Source organism: Phascolarctos cinereus, unplaced genomic scaffold (genome assembly GCF_003287225.1).
Source record: "Phascolarctos cinereus isolate Bilbo 61053 unplaced genomic scaffold, phaCin_HiC Scaffold_4;HRSCAF=312, whole genome shotgun sequence".
In the NCBI taxonomy this organism is placed as follows: Eukaryota; Metazoa; Chordata; class Mammalia; order Diprotodontia; family Phascolarctidae; genus Phascolarctos; species Phascolarctos cinereus.
In genome coordinates this window covers 138,678,044-138,695,972 of record NW_027555847.1, presented here as the reverse complement: position 1 = coordinate 138,695,972, position 17,929 = coordinate 138,678,044, and the positions used below count along the sequence as shown (strand labels likewise).

Genomic DNA, 17,929 nt, shown 5'->3' with positions numbered 1-17,929 from the left:
CAGCCTGGCGCCAGGGGGCCCTGAGCGCCTGGGACTCAACGCCGGGGCTCCCCGCGCTCTGAGCCTCACCCCACCGCGGCGGTACTCCGTTCTAATTGGCGGGATCGAAGCGGAGTTCCTTTTCCATTGGTCAGAGAGATACTGTGAGGAGGGGTGGGGGAACGCGTCGCGTCGGACAGCACGGTCTAGGGCACGCGCTGGTGCCTGGAGAGTATGTGTCAGACGGCTGCCCCCTCTCCGCGCGCGCGCGCACACACACACGCGCACACACACGCACACACACTCGTTCTCTCTCTGTCTCTCTCACACACACACACACACACACACACTCTCTCTCTCTCTGTTTCTCTGTCTCTCTCTCTCACTCTCACTCACTCACTCACTCACTCACTCTCTCTCTCTCTGCACTAACACCAGGGCAGGCGCCTCTCACACTTTGTTACACTCGTCTCTCAGACACTGCCCCGCAGTCTGTCCTGTTCATCTCTCCTGTACTGTCCCACAGTCTGTCATATTTCCATCTCTTTCACCCACGTATCTCATACACTGTCACAGTCTGTCATATACTGTCTCTCACATTGTCTTTCATATACTGTTGCACAATTTGTCATAGACTCTTTGTCACATGCTTCCTATTGTCACAGTCTGCCATATACTCTTTGACACACTGTCATACATCATCATACGCATTGACATTGCCACACTGTCTCACTGTCCCATAATTGCCTCTCTGTTTCATATACTATCTCTCATCTGTTGTTTATCTTGTTCACCATACATTAGCTCTGTTATGCACATTATCTCTGTCACATACAATGTCTCTAATATACTCTTGCATACATTACATCACATTTTCTCCATCATTTACATTGTTTCTAACAGTTTTCCAGTTAAATTTTCTGTCATACACCTGTCACACATTGTGTCATACCCTGTCTATCATATATTATCAAGCTACACACTGTCTCTGTCACTCACTGTTTCACAAACATCGACTCTCTGTCACAACACAGTGTCTGTTATGTACATGGCCTCTCTAATGCATAGTCTAGCAATTGTCCTGTCATAGACTTACTCTATTGGAAATTCTGTCATATATGCTACCTCTGTCACAGATGATTCTTCTGTCATATATTGTCTTTAAGTTACAGAGAATTTCTCTTGCTCTATCTTTCTGGAGTAAAAACTTTCCCTCTCACACGTTTCTGTCATATGCTATTTCTATCACATGTGTATCTCCCCGTCATACTGTCTCTCTACATCACAGTATTTTCCTGTTGCATATTATGAATCTCAGTTATGCAGTTTCACAGTCATCTTTATCACACTCTCAGCCTTTGGGTCACATACTCTAGCTTTCTTATTTATACTCCATCTCTCACAATCTCTGTGACATGCAATCTGTCATACATTGTCTCTGTCTGTCACATACTCAGTTTCCCTGTCATATATACATGCATACATACATACATATACACACACATATTTTTTTCAGTATTTGTCATACACTATCTCCATATTGTTTATCTTCTGTCTCTCTGTCTCTCACATGTTCTTCCTTCCATTTTATGCTCAATCTCCCTGTCACACACATTATGTCTGTTGTCACACACTTCATCTCTCTTTTAGACTCTGTCTCTCTTATAATCTCCCTCACACACTCTGTAACTGTTTGCCCCTCTTTCTCCACATATGCTGTGTCTGTCATTTATCCTTTCTCTCTGTCCCAAATTCCATTTCTCTCTCTCACACTCCATCTCCGTCACAGTCTCTCACGCTTGCTCCCTCATACCTCTTCTCTCCTGCACTTTCTCAAACACCTCTGGGTGGGTACAAATACAAACCATCAAGAACCAGAAATGTTGAGATGCTTCCAAGATTCAAATTAAGTCCACTTGAGTCCAGGGTTGCCCTTCTGTGGTGACACAGCCTACAGGTCATACTAGATTTTTTTAGCATGAAGGAAGGGAAAATTATCCAATACCACCTTGTCGTTTTAAAGATGAAGGCTGCTGCCCTCCACTATGAAAGACTGCTGCCAGTTTCCCAAGTGCTTGGCCTATCTTGGACTCCTAGGACTTCTTGTGGGTGAGTTCATGGTCAATAGTTATGTAGATAAAGAGGGCCTTGCTGGTTGGAGTGTTCAATATCAATTTCTTTGCCAGGGGACATCATCCCTTCTGCTACACCACCTCTCAAAGAATACTTTGTGAGATACCATTATATAAAATAGGTTAGAATCATTGAGCTTTTTGTAGGACCTAGCCCAAACTGCCTTCTTTGCCCCTTGTTTTCTTGGCCTAAATTCCATCTTTCCCTTACCCTACAGCCTATTGAATCTATCCCTTGTTCTCTGCCTCTTCCTTCCATTTCGCCTGTTTGCACTACAACAGTTGGAGGATATCTCCATCTACCCCTCCCCACTCCATTGTTTCTCTCTCCTATCCTGATCCCCTCTCTGCCTCTGACCTGGTGAGTTGCAGTTTTCTCCTGTTGATTGACAAGGGCCAGTGCTGATTCAGGGGAGAGGGTTGGGCTGGGAGTCGGGGTACAGACATAACCCTATATCTGGCAGCTGTGGAAAGGAATGAGCTTCCCAAAGCCCTTCTCTCTCCCCCTTTCCTATTTTGTGACAAGAGCTGAAGGGCACCAGCTGAGAATTTTCCTGAGTTAGGGTGAGGCCTCAGATAGTTCCCTAAGTCATCTTCTTGCATACTTTTAGAGAAGTGGATCACTGAATTAGGTCTGAGTTCTAATCTTGCCCTTGCTATTAATTTTTTGTGTGACCTTGGAAAATACGTTCTATCTCTTTGAGCAGTGGTTTTTTCCTCTGTAAAAAAAGAAGGCTTCAGTCTAGTTAACTACAAGATCATGACTGAAGGGAGGAAAATAAGGCCAAAAATGGGGTGGTTGATAGCCTGGTAGAGGAAAGAGCAGAGGAGGAACTAAGTCACAGCAAGAATGAAAAACTGATTTAGGATGAATGAGGCAAAGGGAGAGATGGAAAGACAAAAGATTCATTTTAGAAAAGGGAATTCTAGAGCTTGAGATAATGAATATAGAATAGTTTTGGGTGGCTTTTGCGGTCTGAGGTGTGGCTGGATTATCCTGTGATGTCTGAGATAGAGTGAAGATGTAGGTCATTGGAGATGAGGAAGTTGGTGATCTGAGAGGATTAGGTTGTTTGAAGGAGTATCAATTCAAATACTGAAGTACCCGCTGACGGTCAAGGTTTCAGCACTGGTCAATACAGACGCAGCATATCCTCTTTCCATGAGTTGTACGGTGATGGAGTTTGGAGTGGAAGACAGTTCTGCAAATGGTAATGGCAGACAGCATGTGGGCAAGGAAGTACACCCAAACTGATATGAATAGGTAGTTGTAGTCAGTAAGACAAACAGTAACCCTCAAGTATTTACCAAGCACCCAATAATAGTAAAAAATAAAAATAAAACCTCAAAAGCAAAAACCCTTCTCTCCCTTATACAGTGCTTTATAGTTTTTCAAATCTTTTTCTAAATGAACAAGTTTGATTCTCACAATTGTCCTGAAGGAGAAGGCTAGGTAGTGCAGTGGAGTGAAAATCAGAAGACTTGGGCTTGAGTCCTTGTTCTCTGCCGCTGTCCCTATTCAGAAACCTTCAGTGGCTCCCTATTGCCTCTAGAACAAAATACAAACTCCTTCTCCTAGTGTTTAAGGCCCTTCATGACCTTTCTAACCACCATTTCACATTACTCCTTTTCACCTACTGTCTTAACAGACAGTCAATATGGGCTTTCAGTTTTTTTCTCCAAACTGACCATTATATAGATTGGCTCCCTTCATTCACTAAGGCTGCCCATCATGCCCGGAATTCCCTCCCTCCCTCTCTATTTCTTTCAGAACTCTTCCTTCAAAGGCCTAGTTGAGGTGCCACCTCCTCTTGAAGTCTTCCATGGTCCCTTCAAGTGTTAATACTGTCTCACTTCTCTAATTTTCCTAGAGCACTTTGATCTCTTCCTATCTTGTTTTATGCTTATTTGTATACATGTTGTATCTTTGTAGCACCCCCCCCAGAAGTATATATTGGGAGATAGTTGATAAAAGTTCACAAAAATAATAATAATAATAATAATGGTTGACTTTTATATAGAACTTTAATGTTTGCAAAGATAAACATTATCTCACTTATGTTTTATTTTTTTATTTTTATTTTTATTTTATTTTTTTAGGCAATTGGGGTTAAGTGACTTGCTCAGAGTCACACAGCTAGTTAAGTGTCAAGTGTTTGGTCTGAGGCGGGCTTTGAACTCAGGTACTCCTGACTTCAGGGCCGGTGCTCTATCCACTGCGCCACCTAGCTGCCCCCTCACTTATGTTTTATAGTAACTCTGTGAATTAAGTGCTATTTTTATTCCTGTTTTATAAGTAAGGAAATTGAGGCTTATATAGCTGGTAAGAATTTAAGGATAGATTTAAGCCCAGGGTCTCCTGATTCTGGGTACCATGCTCAATCCACTACAACAACCTGAAATCTGAAATTGTGTCTTGTAAAGGGATGTGCTGCTTCTCCTGAAATCTCCTCTAACTTCTTTACTCCCTTCTTTAGAATTACAGAATGACAGGGCTGAAAGGAGGGACCTTATGGATAATCAAGTGCAACCCTCTTATAGATCAAGAAATTGAAGCCCAGAGAAGTGAAATGACTTTGCCCAAGGTCATCACTGATTTCTGACTAGGACTCACCACCAACTAAATCTCAACTCGGACCTGTTTAACCCATCTAAGCTGTGGGCAGATCCTCTTTTCTCCCTCAGATTTGGGCTCTTCTAGCTTTTCCTTTTCCTAAGAACAAATCTCTCTCATGTGCCTTTGTACATTTTGTCCCCCCATCTCTTGTCTCATTCTTGTTCCCAGACACACTGAGTGATATCCTGCCTTCCCTTAGACAAGCTGGTGTCTGCTTCCCGCCCAGCTTCTGAAACCTGGCTTGCAAGGGCCATCACATGCTCTTATTATGACAGCATCAGACAGCACTTTGCAGAGGTGGTGGAACACCAACTTGTTCCTTCAACATAAGGAAGGAATCTCAGTGCTGGCTCGCTGGTACTGGACCCATTCCCTCTTTTTACCACTCTCCAAAGGCTTTACCTCCCTAACAACCCCATAGTGCCTCCCATCTAGCATTCTGTCCCCAAAAGGGGCATTAAGGGACAAACATAGAGCTTGTCCTCCCTGACTGATCTCAACAGCAAGCATCCCTAATTTTCCTTAATTACCTATTCTGATTTTGTCATCCCTGAGTTTATTTGAAATGCCTTTCTATTTCTATTTTCTTTCTGTTTTCTTAGGAGTAACCAGTGGTTACATACACACAATATGTAAAAAAAATTGGACTTCCTTTTTTTGTCCTAAAATAACCTCCTTCAGATTGAGACCCAGGTAGGATAAGTAATTTATCTGAAGTCATACCAGTTAGTGGAAGAACTGGGATGAAAGCATAAATCTTGGGAGTCTAGTAGTTTTTCTATTACCTCACACTGCTTTTCCTAAATCCATGTTTCCCTCATCTCTTTGTTTTAAGGTTTTATATAAATGTCATGTTTAAGGCTCTCATCCTTGGCCTCTTCAAGCTACTCCAGAACCACAGAATTTTTAGATCTGGAAGCAATAGCTTGGTGCAGTGGAAGCACTCCTGGATCTTGAGTCAGAGGAACTGGGTTCAAATGTGTGCCACTTGGAGTACTTGGGTGACCTTGAGTGAATCACCTGGTTCTTTGTTTCCTTATCTGTAACACAATCTTCCAGTACATTTACCTCCAAGTACCATTGCCTTTGAATACTGTGTGCCCAGGTCCAACTCTCTTGGTCTAAAGTAATAAGCTTAATAGAGTTAAATTTTATAACACTTCACATTTTATGAAGCACTTATGTAATTACCATTCTTTTGATTCTCATGTCGACTCTATGAGACAGGCATGGCAGGGATTATTATCTGCTTTTGGGAAAGGAGGAAGCTGAAATTCAGAGAAATCAAGTCACTTGTTCCAGGTAATAAATGTAAGAGGTTGTAAGCTCCTGAGGTCAGTCAGGCAGTCCAATCAGCATTTCTTAAGTACCTTGGAGGTACCAGGCACCATGCTGGGCTGAGAGCTGGGGATGCAAGGTGAAAAGGAAGCAATCTCTGCCCTTAAGGGGCTGACATTCTCACAGGGAGATAACATGAATATAGGAATTTCTAAAAGTCTTTCTGGAGCTCTTCTGGAAGACTTCAGCTCTAAAGCTATGATGATGACTTTGTCCAACACTGCTTTTTACAGATGAGGAAACAGCTCCAGAGAATGGAGTTCGCTTGTCCAAGGTTACACATCAAGTTAATGTCTGAACAAAGATTAGAACCCAGGTCCCTGGACTCCCAGTCCTAAGGGAACTTTTTCATTATACCATAAAGAGACCATTTTGTATTAGTTGTTTAATACTTCCATTTCCCCTTTCAGCAGAGCTGAAGCCTGGGAAGTCCTAACTCCGGGTTCACCCTTCTCTCTTTGCTAACTCCTTCCTCATGGTGGTGGGTGACAAGTCACTTTCATGTAGGTTCAGGCTGCCCATTTGAAGGGGAAGACAAATCTAGGGGTCTCATCTCTTGGATCCAAGTGTCAGTGGCCACCCCAACAAAGAAACTTGGGAACTTTGAGGGCCTTTCTGTAGCTGGGCAGGGTCTGTGTAGCTTTCCCTGCCACGTTGGCTTGGTTGTCCTAGTGACTGTGTGACCCTTTTCCCTCCCCTTTCTTCCCCCCTCCCCATTGCCTGATACCATATAAATAGAGGCACAGAACAACTGGGAGCTCTTGGCAGTCACCATGAGGACGCTGGCTCTGCTCTGCTGCTGCATGGCTTCTCTCCTGCTCTCAGGAAAAGCAGGTATGACTCTTCTTTGGGAAAGAGGCATTCAAACTTCTTGGCTTAGGTGGCTGGGCAGAGTGGGTTTTGAGGAACCTAGCAAATGGGAAAAGTTGGAAAGGGAATTTTGCTTGTCCCATGGCCTCCTACCCCCTGTCTCCCAGCTTTCACTCTAAAAGCCTTTTCTGGAGGTGGAAAGATTCCAGGTTTTTCATGTCAAATTTTCCTAGGTTGCTGGCCTCACCTAGCTATCACCTTTTTGACCTCCCCTGTGTCTGAGGTGGCAAAGGAAGGGTTTGGTACTAGGAGAACTGTGGGAAGTAGTTCGGAGAATAAGGAGAGCTGGGAAGACTGGCAGTGGGGGTGGTGAGGAAGTTCTAAAATGAGCAGTCAGCCTGATCTCAGGCCACACCTTGGAAGAGGCATACAGGATGGGATTGGGAATGGAAGTGGAGTTGGGGGCAGTGCTGAACTCCTCGGTCTCTACAGGGACTCTAGAGGAAATCCCGCAAATCTTAGAATTGGAAGGTGTTTTAGAGGTCACCCATTTCAAATGCACGCCAAGTGAGAGAGTTGGTGGCAAGAAACTCCAGATGCCTTTCTGTTTGGTAGGACTGAGATGAGTTGGGCACAGAATCAAGGATAGGGAAGGGGATGGTGATTGTGATAGATTAGGGCATAGAATCAAGACAGTTTGGAACAGGAGTGGGATTGAAAAGGGGTCCAGAGCTGTTGCTTTTCTTTTGACATCTCAGCATTTTGTGTGGTCGAAAAGGTAGCTTGGGTTACAGCATGGAAGTTATTTATAGGCTGTGGAGAGGCCACTGGATCAGTTTGCTACCCCTCCCTTGACTTGGGCCCTGGTGCAGGAATGGTTAGAGCTAGGCTTCTCTCAGCCATGCACTCTGAGCAGTGCAATGGGGAGGACTTCTCCGGGGACTCGAGATCCTCTTACTACCTCCCCCTACTTCCATGACCATTTTGGCTTTTCAGAATTGGGCAGTCCCAGCCTAGGCCCAAGTTTGCTATCTTGTGCTCCCAGGGACACTCAAAGACCTGAGCTCTGAGCTTCTCCTGTCATCCCTGCTGTTTCCTACTGGGAGGCAGTCACAGTTAGAAGTGGAATGTGGCAAGCCTGATGGAGGAGCACCCCTCCCCAGAAGTAGAGGGGTGGGGAAGGGGCCTGCAGACCTCAGCATGTGCTGCTGGGCCCTGCCCTTGTCTGCCCTTGAGTTAATTTGGTCTCCCTGGGGCTGCAACGGCAGAAGCTGCTGCATATTCCAGGCGGCTGTCAGGTGGCTAAGTATGGAAACAGCTTGGTAATTGGATCCTGAGCCCCAAGCTGCCACCACCACCCCTACTCTCCCTGGCTCTCCTCTTCTCTGGCCTCTTCCCCCCACCCTGCTGGGCCACAGCTGCTGCCTCCCCTGCACTGTCACACGGACCAGGGGTCCAGGGAGTTTTAGCCTTTTAAGGATATCCTTTATCCTTCCTTCTAAACAAAAGGGCTTGAACTCAGTGGGTACTGTTATCTCACTGACCCCAATGGGTGGGCAGGCAAGATTCTTTCCATAGACTCTTGTCTTTTTCTGTCATCCATGGAGAGAGGATGAAGGGAAGAGGGTCTCACCTTAGACACTTCTGCCTTGTTCACGGCTGGTTTCAGAGGTCTCCCTTTGATGGAGACCTGGAAGTACTTTGTCTTACTCCTAAGAAAAAGATCACTGATAATTGGACAGGAATTATGGATTCTGCTTCCTTAGAATGAGACACAGCCCCCACCCTCTTGGTGGCTTGTGTTTCATTTCTCTCTCCAATGGTAGATTTCACCTCTAGAATAGTGACTCTTCTTCTATCTCCAGATGGGAGATACTGCCCCTAGGATGATTTTACTTCCTCCCCAAACTGCAGCTGATTATGTCCTTGGATTGGTGCCTTCCTTGGTAGATTCCACCACCCAAAATGGTAGCTCTCTTTTTAGCCCTCACAGAGGTATATTCTGTCTTCTCAATGGAGGTTCTTCTCTTCCATCTTTGACTGTACCCCATTCTTATGACAAATTGTTTGTCCTGACCCCAACCCCAATCTACTCTTGCCCATCCACCCAAAAGTGTATTCTAATTTTACTGTCCCCCACAAGGTAGACTTATAGTGACAGAATCAAGAAGAATGAGAGGGAGGGAGGTTATCCCTTTAAAGCCCTGTGTCTTCCTCACAGAATGAGGTTTCCAAGAAAGCCTCTTTCTCCCTCTCTTTGATCCCATCACTTATGCTCTTGATCACTCTGGGCTAAGCTCTTTGGGTGGGTAGGGTCTTTCCTTTCATGTGCCCTTGTTTGAAAACTTAATGTAACCTCTGTTCCCTGGTTATCATCTGGTTGATATCTGTTTTTTTTAACCAGAATGCCCTCAGAAAAAGCAGTTAAGCCCATCTGGGTCATATCCACATCAGTCTCCCACTTTGCTCCTGTGACTTTTTAAGCTTATTGTCCACTTCCCATTTCCTGAAGGATGATCCTTTGCTCATCTTTATCTCAAAGACTTGGCTTATGTGCTATGAGAGGATTTGATGTCTCTCCAAAATACCTTAGAATCACAATTTTTAGAGTTGGAAGGCTCCTCAGAACTAGATTATCCCAGATCTCAGTTTGCAGATGGGGAAACAGACCAAGAATGGGAAAGTGACTTGCCTGAGGTCATATACACTAGCAAAGCCTGATCTATCTCTGATTTCAGTATTTTTTCTAATGTACAAAGAAGCAGTCTTTAAAAAGAGGAGAGAGATGATCATATTGTGACAGCCTTCCACCAGGCCTAAGGAGGCATTCTATAGATCCAGCAAGAGATTCTGTAGTAATTACCCAGACTATGGGGATGGGGAAGTGGGCCCACATCTGTTGTGCAGCCTTACTTAGGGAGCATGGCAAAGAATGATGCTCTATTATCTATCTCCCCATGGGCTTCCTGTGGGGGCAGAAGGAAAGCTAGGAAAATATTTCTGTGGGCTGTCCAATTATTGGCATTCATTGGCAAGAATTGGTTGGGAACATAATGGTATCCATTTGACATAGAGATGTGAGGTTAGATCTGGGTGCTTCCCTGCCTGTTCACCTTTTTCTTTTATAAATTAAAAATTTTTTTTTTTTTGGCAAAGCAGTCAGGGTTAAGTGACTGGCCCAGGGTTATACTGCTAGTATCATGTGTCTGAAGATGGATTTGAACTCAGGTCCTTCTGACTCTAGGGCTGGTACTCTATCTACTGCACCACCTAGCTGCCCCATGCCTGTTCACCTTTCATTCTTCTACTGTATCCAATGCAATTTTACGTCAGCTTTCCTAGGATTCTCCTGCTTATAGACTCTTAAGGCTTTCCTTTTATCCTATCTTGTCACCATAGTGTTGAGACCTCTTATTTGATGTGCTCTGGTACTGTTGGTTCCTCAGTGCTCCAAGTAACTTGACTGTCCTTGAGAGCTTGTGGTTACAGTCATTGAACCCCCTAAGATCTGGTTTCTGATGATTCCCACAAAGTGGCTGTCATTCATAGTGACCTTCTTAGTGGTACAGCCCCACTACTTGCTGCATATATAAATAGGGAGGTATGTTCCGCCCAACTCTCATTCCCAATCATTTCCAACTAAAGGGCCTTTTCTCTTTTCCCATAAAGTCAGTGATAAAGGGGCGGACCAATCTGGTATGTGTATTGGGCCATATTCTAATTAGAGAACCCCTTTACTTCCTCTATCCCTTTCCCCCTACCCTCTAGGACCAGAGAATACCATGCACGATTGTGCCAGCTTGATCCAGAAACAAACCAAGACTCTCTAAACTGCATTTTCTTTCTTCCTTTCTAAATATCTGGTGGTATATAAACTAACTTGGGCATCAGATGTTAACTCATCATAATAGAATCACAGAACATAGACCATTAGAGGTAGAAGGAACTTTAGAACTTAGAAGACAGACCTGGAAGGAGCCTTAGAATGTAAAATGGTAGAGCTGAAAGGGGCCATAGAACTTAGAATGGCAGACCTGAAAGGAGTACATAGTATATAGAACTGGAAAGGCCTTTAGAATATAGAATTTTAGAACTACAGGGGTTCTTAGAACAATATTTGAGTTGTTCAGAACCTTACAGTTCATCTAGTTGGATTCTCTCATTGTACAGGAAACAGGCCCAGAAATGGTAATTGACTTGCTCAAAGTCATATAACTAGTTAGCAGTAGAATCAAGATTAGCACCTAGATCATTTGACTTCTGATCTAGGGTTTTCCCCCACTACACCAAGATGCTTCCTACAGATTAATTATTAATGTGAAAAACAATGTTTTAGTTTTTAATGTAGGGAAAGGATTAGATGTGTGCATACATATGTCTCAGGTTAATTTGAAAGCCAGTGTTATCAATGGATGTTCATATGGGCTATTCAGAAGAGAAGGAAGTTCTGTCAAGTCATAAGGTTTCAAATGGGGTGACAAGGTCAAAGCAGAGAGAGCCAGACTTGGGTAGGATATGTAACAAATGTATATATAAGCCTCTATTGAAAAGCATGTAGCCATGAATATATAGTGAACTCAAACATTATTGAAGTTTTGGTGGATTAGTTGTGTGTCCATGACTAAGATCCTTTCATTGGGGCAGACTTATTAGAGGAGGCAAGTTTATGGTTGTGCTCTGAGAGACAGAAAGGATAGGTTTTGGTGGATCATAGGCCTGTTTGGGCTCAGAGTTGGGGGACAAGAAGGAACATGGGATTAAATGGAAGAAAAGATAGATGCTCTAGGAAGTTTGGAGTTTGACCTAGTTAGCTAGAACGGAGAATAACATGTTGTTTAGAGAGGACATTTCTAACAGCAAACCCAGACTTTCAGATGTGGAAATAACTAGGTATAAAAATTATGTATTAATTCAGGGAAATTGGAATTTGTATATCATGGTCTAGATTTGACTGTATTAAGAAGACCTGTATGTCTTTTCCCTTTCTTCCACTACTTCCAACTGCAGTGACATGATACTGGTCATGTTGCATGGGAATTCTGAGCTATTGGTACCCTCCCATTTTGATATCATCAACGATGCAGAATTTGATTTGATGATCGGAGCTTCTATATGGGTATTTTTTCTCTAAGGCAGGGAATTTAATTTAATTTGATGATCCAGGCTTCTATATGGATATTTTTCTCTTTACCTGGAGTCAATGGACCCTCCCCCCCTCCCCAACATGGATAGATTTCTAGTGTCTGTGGACTTGGATGGGGAAAAAATTACATCTTTATTTTCACTAACTTCTAACTTAAAGTTAGTATTTCTTCCAATTAAGAATTTAAAACAAAAGAACAACATTAATCTCGGAAAGAGTCCATAGTCTTCACCAAACTTCCACTAATGACTCTAAAAAGGCTACTGTCTGCTTTAAGAGAATGAGGATTTGTATGTGAGAATCTGGCCTAGGGGTGCCTTTGAATATGGACCAGGGGAAGGCTGATGGCCAGACAATTAACCTGCTAGTCTAGAAATCCATCAGGGGCTGAGTGAAGTCAGGTGAATCAATATGTATGTTAAAGTTGGAAGGCACCTTAGACCAATAACAATTTACATTTAAGTAGTGCTTTAAAGCACTTTCGCTCACAGCAACCCTGTAAGGAAAGTAGTATAATTATCACAGGAAGTCGAAGTCCTAAACAGGACCACTGCTATCCCAGACCTGGAATTTGTCCCCATCTAACCTTTGAATGATTGATTGCATTCTGCCCTCGACCCTCTTCATTGCTGGGAAGCAATAGGGATCAGGATCCCTAAGCTGGGGAGGTGTTAGGGCCTTCAGGGTTCTCACCTTTCATCAGGCTGAGCCCCTAGGAGACAGGGAAGCTCTTCATGCGACTCCACAGCTGACCTCTCTGTAGGTCAAAGCCAAGCCCTCCTTTCAGTAGCCTAAGGGCCTCTTCTATTATTCCTCCTAGACTTAGAATCCTAGAGCTAAGAGGGGTCTGTGGTATGGATAAGGAACCCAAGGTTTTACCCTAGGCACAGGTCTAACTTATAATTGGCTCCCTCATCCCCCAAAATAGTGGTGCCAAGCTCAAATAGAAACGAGGCCTCTAAACCATACATGTCCTATGGGATGTATATTGATTTAGAAAGCCATGTACTAATATTATCCACGGTTTATTGTATTTTTATTTATTTTGTTAAATATTTCCCAAATACATTTTAATCTGGTTCCTGTAGGTGCTCACCAGCAGTGTGTTTGACACTTCTTGACCCAAAATACCTCTCTTCAAGACCTACTACCTGTAATTCTATATTAAAGCTTTATTCCTTTCAATTAAAATTTTGATCCCTCTGGAAAGACAAATCTTTCAGGAAGGGAACGTTTTAAACAATCATCAGCCCTTTGTCAGTTTGAATAAGTTTCTAATCCTCTCTTTTTTTTTTTTTTAGTGAGGCAACTGGGTTTAAGTGACTTGCCCAAAGTCACACAGCTAGGAAGCTAATCCTCTCCTAAGAGCAGAATTTGGTAGAGAAGAGAAAGTATAAGGATTCTAGATGACTGAGTAGAGTGGATGAGGGGAGGATGCCACAAAATGGAAAAATGACATAAAATGGGAAGCTCTGCACTAGTATAATCTCCATTTCAGTTCATTAAGAGATTGATATAGTGGAAAGAACACAGGACTGAGTCAGAAGACCTAGTTTACAATCCCAGCTCTGCCACTAATTAGGTGTGTGACCTCCCATCTTTGGGCCTCAATTTTCTCATATTGGAGTTTGACCTAGGGATTTGGACTAGCTTGATAGCTGTGTTTTAGCAGAAATTCTTAACCTGTGTCTGATGAACTGGCATTTGAAAAATATTTTGATAACTGTATTTTAATATAATTGGCTTCCTTTGTAATCTGTGCATTAACAACAGCAACAAAAAACCAAACACACCAATTCCCTGTCGATGCCTAGCGGGTTATAGATTAAATTCTCTTATCTTTTGTAGGCAGGTGCTCCCACCCCCTCTTTGAGTCCCACCTCTTCTACTTGTCCAGCCCCCTAATACTCAGGGCTCAATCATTCCTGAGTTTACTTAGGTTTTGTTGTCCCATTTCTTTTTCTTTCTTTTTTTTTAAGGCAGTTGAGGTTAAGTGACTTGCCCAGGGTCACATAGCTAGTAAGTGTCAAGTGTTTGGTCTGAGGCCAGATTTGAACTCAGGTCCTCCTGACTTCAGGGCTGGTGCTCTATCCACTGCACCTGCTAGCTGCCCCCTGTTGTCCCATTTCTGGTTAGGGAGCTAGGCCCTGGCTTTGGGTATTCAAACTGAACTGTATCTTCAGAAGGTCCCATGGCTAAGCTATTCTGGGGGTAACAGACAGAGGGATCAGCCATTCATACCTTCTAGTTGGGGACCTGTACAGTAAGCAATTCCCTTCCCTCATCTCTAATCCCTCATGGAGTGGGTGGAGGGGGGTGACATGGAGGAGGAGACAGCTCCCAGGGAAGTGGAATTGAAGGATATCTTGTCCTCAGTGACCTGACTTCTTTGTAACCCTTTTTAGACCGTAGGCTCCCCTCCTCTTCTTCTGTGGATGGGTGTGCCAGGCTGTCTCTATGAGGAAAATATGAGGTTGTGGGCACCGGGAGGGCATCTCCTGTCTGGCACTGCCCTTGGGCTGGGACACTGCCAGTTGCCTATCTTCCCTGAGATAACGTCAGTGGGACCATGGGGGAAGTATAATCGGTGTTGCTCTAATGAGCTCCAAACAGGGGCATAGAGAGATTTCAGGTGGGATGCTGGCCAAGGCAGCCTCCTCACCATCTCATTCCAAGGGTATTAAAAGATTGAGGGAGTCCTCTTCTCATATAACCTGCTGCAAAAGATCCTTACCAACCTCCACCCCAGCACATGGGACCCAGGCCCTGCTGACCCCATCTCAAAGTTCATGCTATGTGTCATTCCTTCATTCAGCAAACGTGAAATGTGAGGCAGGGTAGTATAGTGGAAAGAGCAGTGAACTTGGGCTAGGAGGACTTGGGTTCAAGCCCCAGCTGTATTATTTAATTAGTTGTGTAACCTTGGGTAAGTCATTTAGATTCGGCCTCAGTGGGGATCATCATATTTGCACTTCTAATCTCACAAGGTTGTTGAGTGAGAATAATGTGTAAAGTATGACAAAAATGTATACTACTATTATTATTAGGCACAAATTGAGTGCCTCCTATATGTCCAGCATATACCAAGTACTCTGAGAATACAAAAGAAATAGGAAACATGACTCATTGTCTAGTTAGACAAGATAATAATTAACATAATTGGAGAAAGAAACAATCACATATAGAGTCAAAGAGTCATAGAATGTTAAAATTGAGGGACAGCTAGGTGGCGCAGTGGATAGAACACTGGCCCTGGAGTCAGGAGGACCTGAGTTCAAATCCAGCCTCAGACCAAACACTTGACACTTACTAGCTGTGTGACCCTGGGCAAGTCACTTAACCCCAAATGTCTAACCAAAAAAAAAAAAGGTTAAAATTGTACAGGAATGTTAGAATCTTAGAGATTATCTAGTCCAATCCACTCATTTAATGGATGGAGAAACTGTGGCTCAAAATATGGGAGGAAATTAAGGTCCCCAAAGGTTAAATGGTTTGATCAAGGTCACATAGTTAGGGATAGGGCTGAGATTAGAATCTATTTCTGCTGCTAGCTTATTTTGTGCTTCTCTCTGAACCCCTACCCCCTCCATGCCTTCCTAATTAAGTGTGAAGATGTGTGCAGAACTATAATGAGCTTGGTTAACTAGGGCTTTCCCCAGGGCCAAAAAATTTAGAGGGTGCAGAAATTTTAAATTATATTATACAGTTTCAAAATTAGTTACATTTACATTCTGACAGTATTTTCACTCTTTCAGAAGCATAACAACTAGTTATAAAGAATAGTAAATTAAACTGGAAACTCGGGTAGCTCACTTCTTCCAATCTTTTTTTTTCTCTAAATGAATTTCTTCCTGGCTAGGTCCTGCCCTGCCCTTCCTTGGGTGACTTTTTCTTTAGCAGTACTCTCACAGTAATCCAGGGTTTCCCTCTCATGGGCTAGTATTAGGGTGTGTCCCCTCATCTGGCCTGAATCAGAGTAGGCCCCCCATGTTTAATTTGAAGATACATTTATTGCAGTTGGACCCAGGTGCCATTCGGTACCAAAATGGCTACTTATCACTCTGGGTGTATGAGATAGATTACAAGTGCGCTGGGAATTCAGAGATGGGATAGGGCATTTGTGGGGTGGGGTTGGTCAGAAGAAACCTTTTGTCAGAGCTGGGTCCCCAAAGCAGGGAGGAGGGGGAATTCAGTGAACAAAATGTTTTCTTGACACAGCAAGTTTAGGGGATCCTCTGTCCAATACCTTCCTCAGTAAATCACTCCAATATTTATTAAGTGTAGAAGTGATATAGCAGAGGTAAATGGAGTGCTGGGCTTGAAGTTAGGAAAACCTGAGGTCAAATCCTACTTCTGACATTTACTAGTTACAGTCACTTAACTTCTATGTGACTCAGGCAACTTCCTTAAAACTTATTTACCAAGGTATAGATGAGTTACTAGCTGCTTTTTTGGTGAAGGAAAGTTTCTCATACTAAAGAAATCATAGATCCTTTATATATTCTCATTTATTGTGAACTTGCTATGTGCAAAAATACTGTGGTGGACTGCCTTCAAGGAGTTTATCATATAGTTGGTAGATGTCATAAATATGAAAAGATAGTTAGCCATAGGAGGCAACATAGGAATATGTACATAGTTAAGTGCTTAATAAATATTTGTGGAATTGACATATGTTCAAAACCAAATGTGCAATTATAGTAATAATCTGAACTTATGTTTTATAACACTTTTTAGGCTTACAAAGCACTTCTTTTACAACAGTCTTATGGGGTAGGTAGTTCAGGTATTATTATTCCTCCTTTGCTCGTCGGGAAATTGAGGCTCAGAGGATATATAATTAGTAAGTGTTAGAGCTGGGAATTGAGCTCAAGTCTTCTGTACAGACATTAGGTACTATAGATACTTTCATTCAGAGGAGATGGTATTTGAATTGGGCCTTGAAAAATGGGTAGGATTTTGAAAGAATGAGAAATATGGGAGCGAATTCTAGAGAGATAGAATATCAGGAATTAAGGCAAGAGGCGTGAGAAAGTTCAAGGTATATTTATCTATCTGTGGAAGAGTAACGATACCACTTGGGTTGGAGAGCGGATTTGTGAAAGGCAGTAGAAGATGGGCAAGTCACTCAGGCATCAGTTTCCTCATCTACAAAATAGGGAGGATAATATTTGCACTTCTTATTCCAGAGACTTGTTGTGCCTACTTTGTAAATCTTTAACTGTTAAAGAAATGTGAACTAGTAATAAGACTATGGGTTGGGGCCTGATTGTGGAAAGTCTAGAATTACAAGCTAAGTGGCAAATCCCATGGCCCCTTTCCGTATAGGGACTTTTTTCTGAGGGACCCCACCCTCTCTGACATTCATATCCATCTGCAGAAGCCCTTTTGGCTACAACAGGTGCAGGGAAAGCTGGGCCCGTACTTATGAATCTGTAGGCCATGTAAGGGGGGCAGGGGACAGTCCTGGGGTGTGGAAGCCTCCCTCCCATCCCAGGAGTGGGGAGAGCAGCTCCACTCCTATTTCAGTTACTGCCAGACTTTCCGTTTTTGGCATTCCTCCAAGATGTTGCTCAGTAAGGGAGTAAGCTAGCTCAGTTGTTTCTCATAGAACTTTCCAGAGAGCCTGTACCAAGGTAGAGTCAATAGGCACTGTATAAATTTACCTATGCAAATTATATACTATTTACATAAAATTTACATAGTTGATTTTCCAATAATCTTAAAGTTGGTTTTTAAAAATCATTCTTAACTTATGCAAATTTTTCTCCTCTCCTTTCCTGCCTACCATCTATTGTACTTTACTGTTTAGCTACACTGGCCTGCTTATAGTTCCTCACACATGTCTCCTGTCTCCATGTATTTGCGCTGGTTGTCTCTCTTGCCTGGGATACTCTTCTTCCTCACTTC

The 17,929-nt window shown here is 43.0% G+C and overlaps 1 protein-coding gene across 1 annotated transcript in view; it reads left to right on the top strand.

Annotated features, from left to right (window-relative positions):
* The first annotated feature begins 6,825 nt into the window (after positions 1 to 6,825).
* The window catches only part of SRL (sarcalumenin), a 67,236-nt gene continuing 56,132 nt past the window's right edge, over positions 6,826 to 17,929 (top strand). The window contains exon 1 of the mRNA XM_020995654.2: positions 6,826 to 6,900. Coding sequence (XP_020851313.1) covers positions 6,840 to 6,900 — 61 coding nt within the window. The 5' untranslated portion in view covers positions 6,826 to 6,839. The remainder of the gene's footprint in view (positions 6,901 to 17,929) is intronic.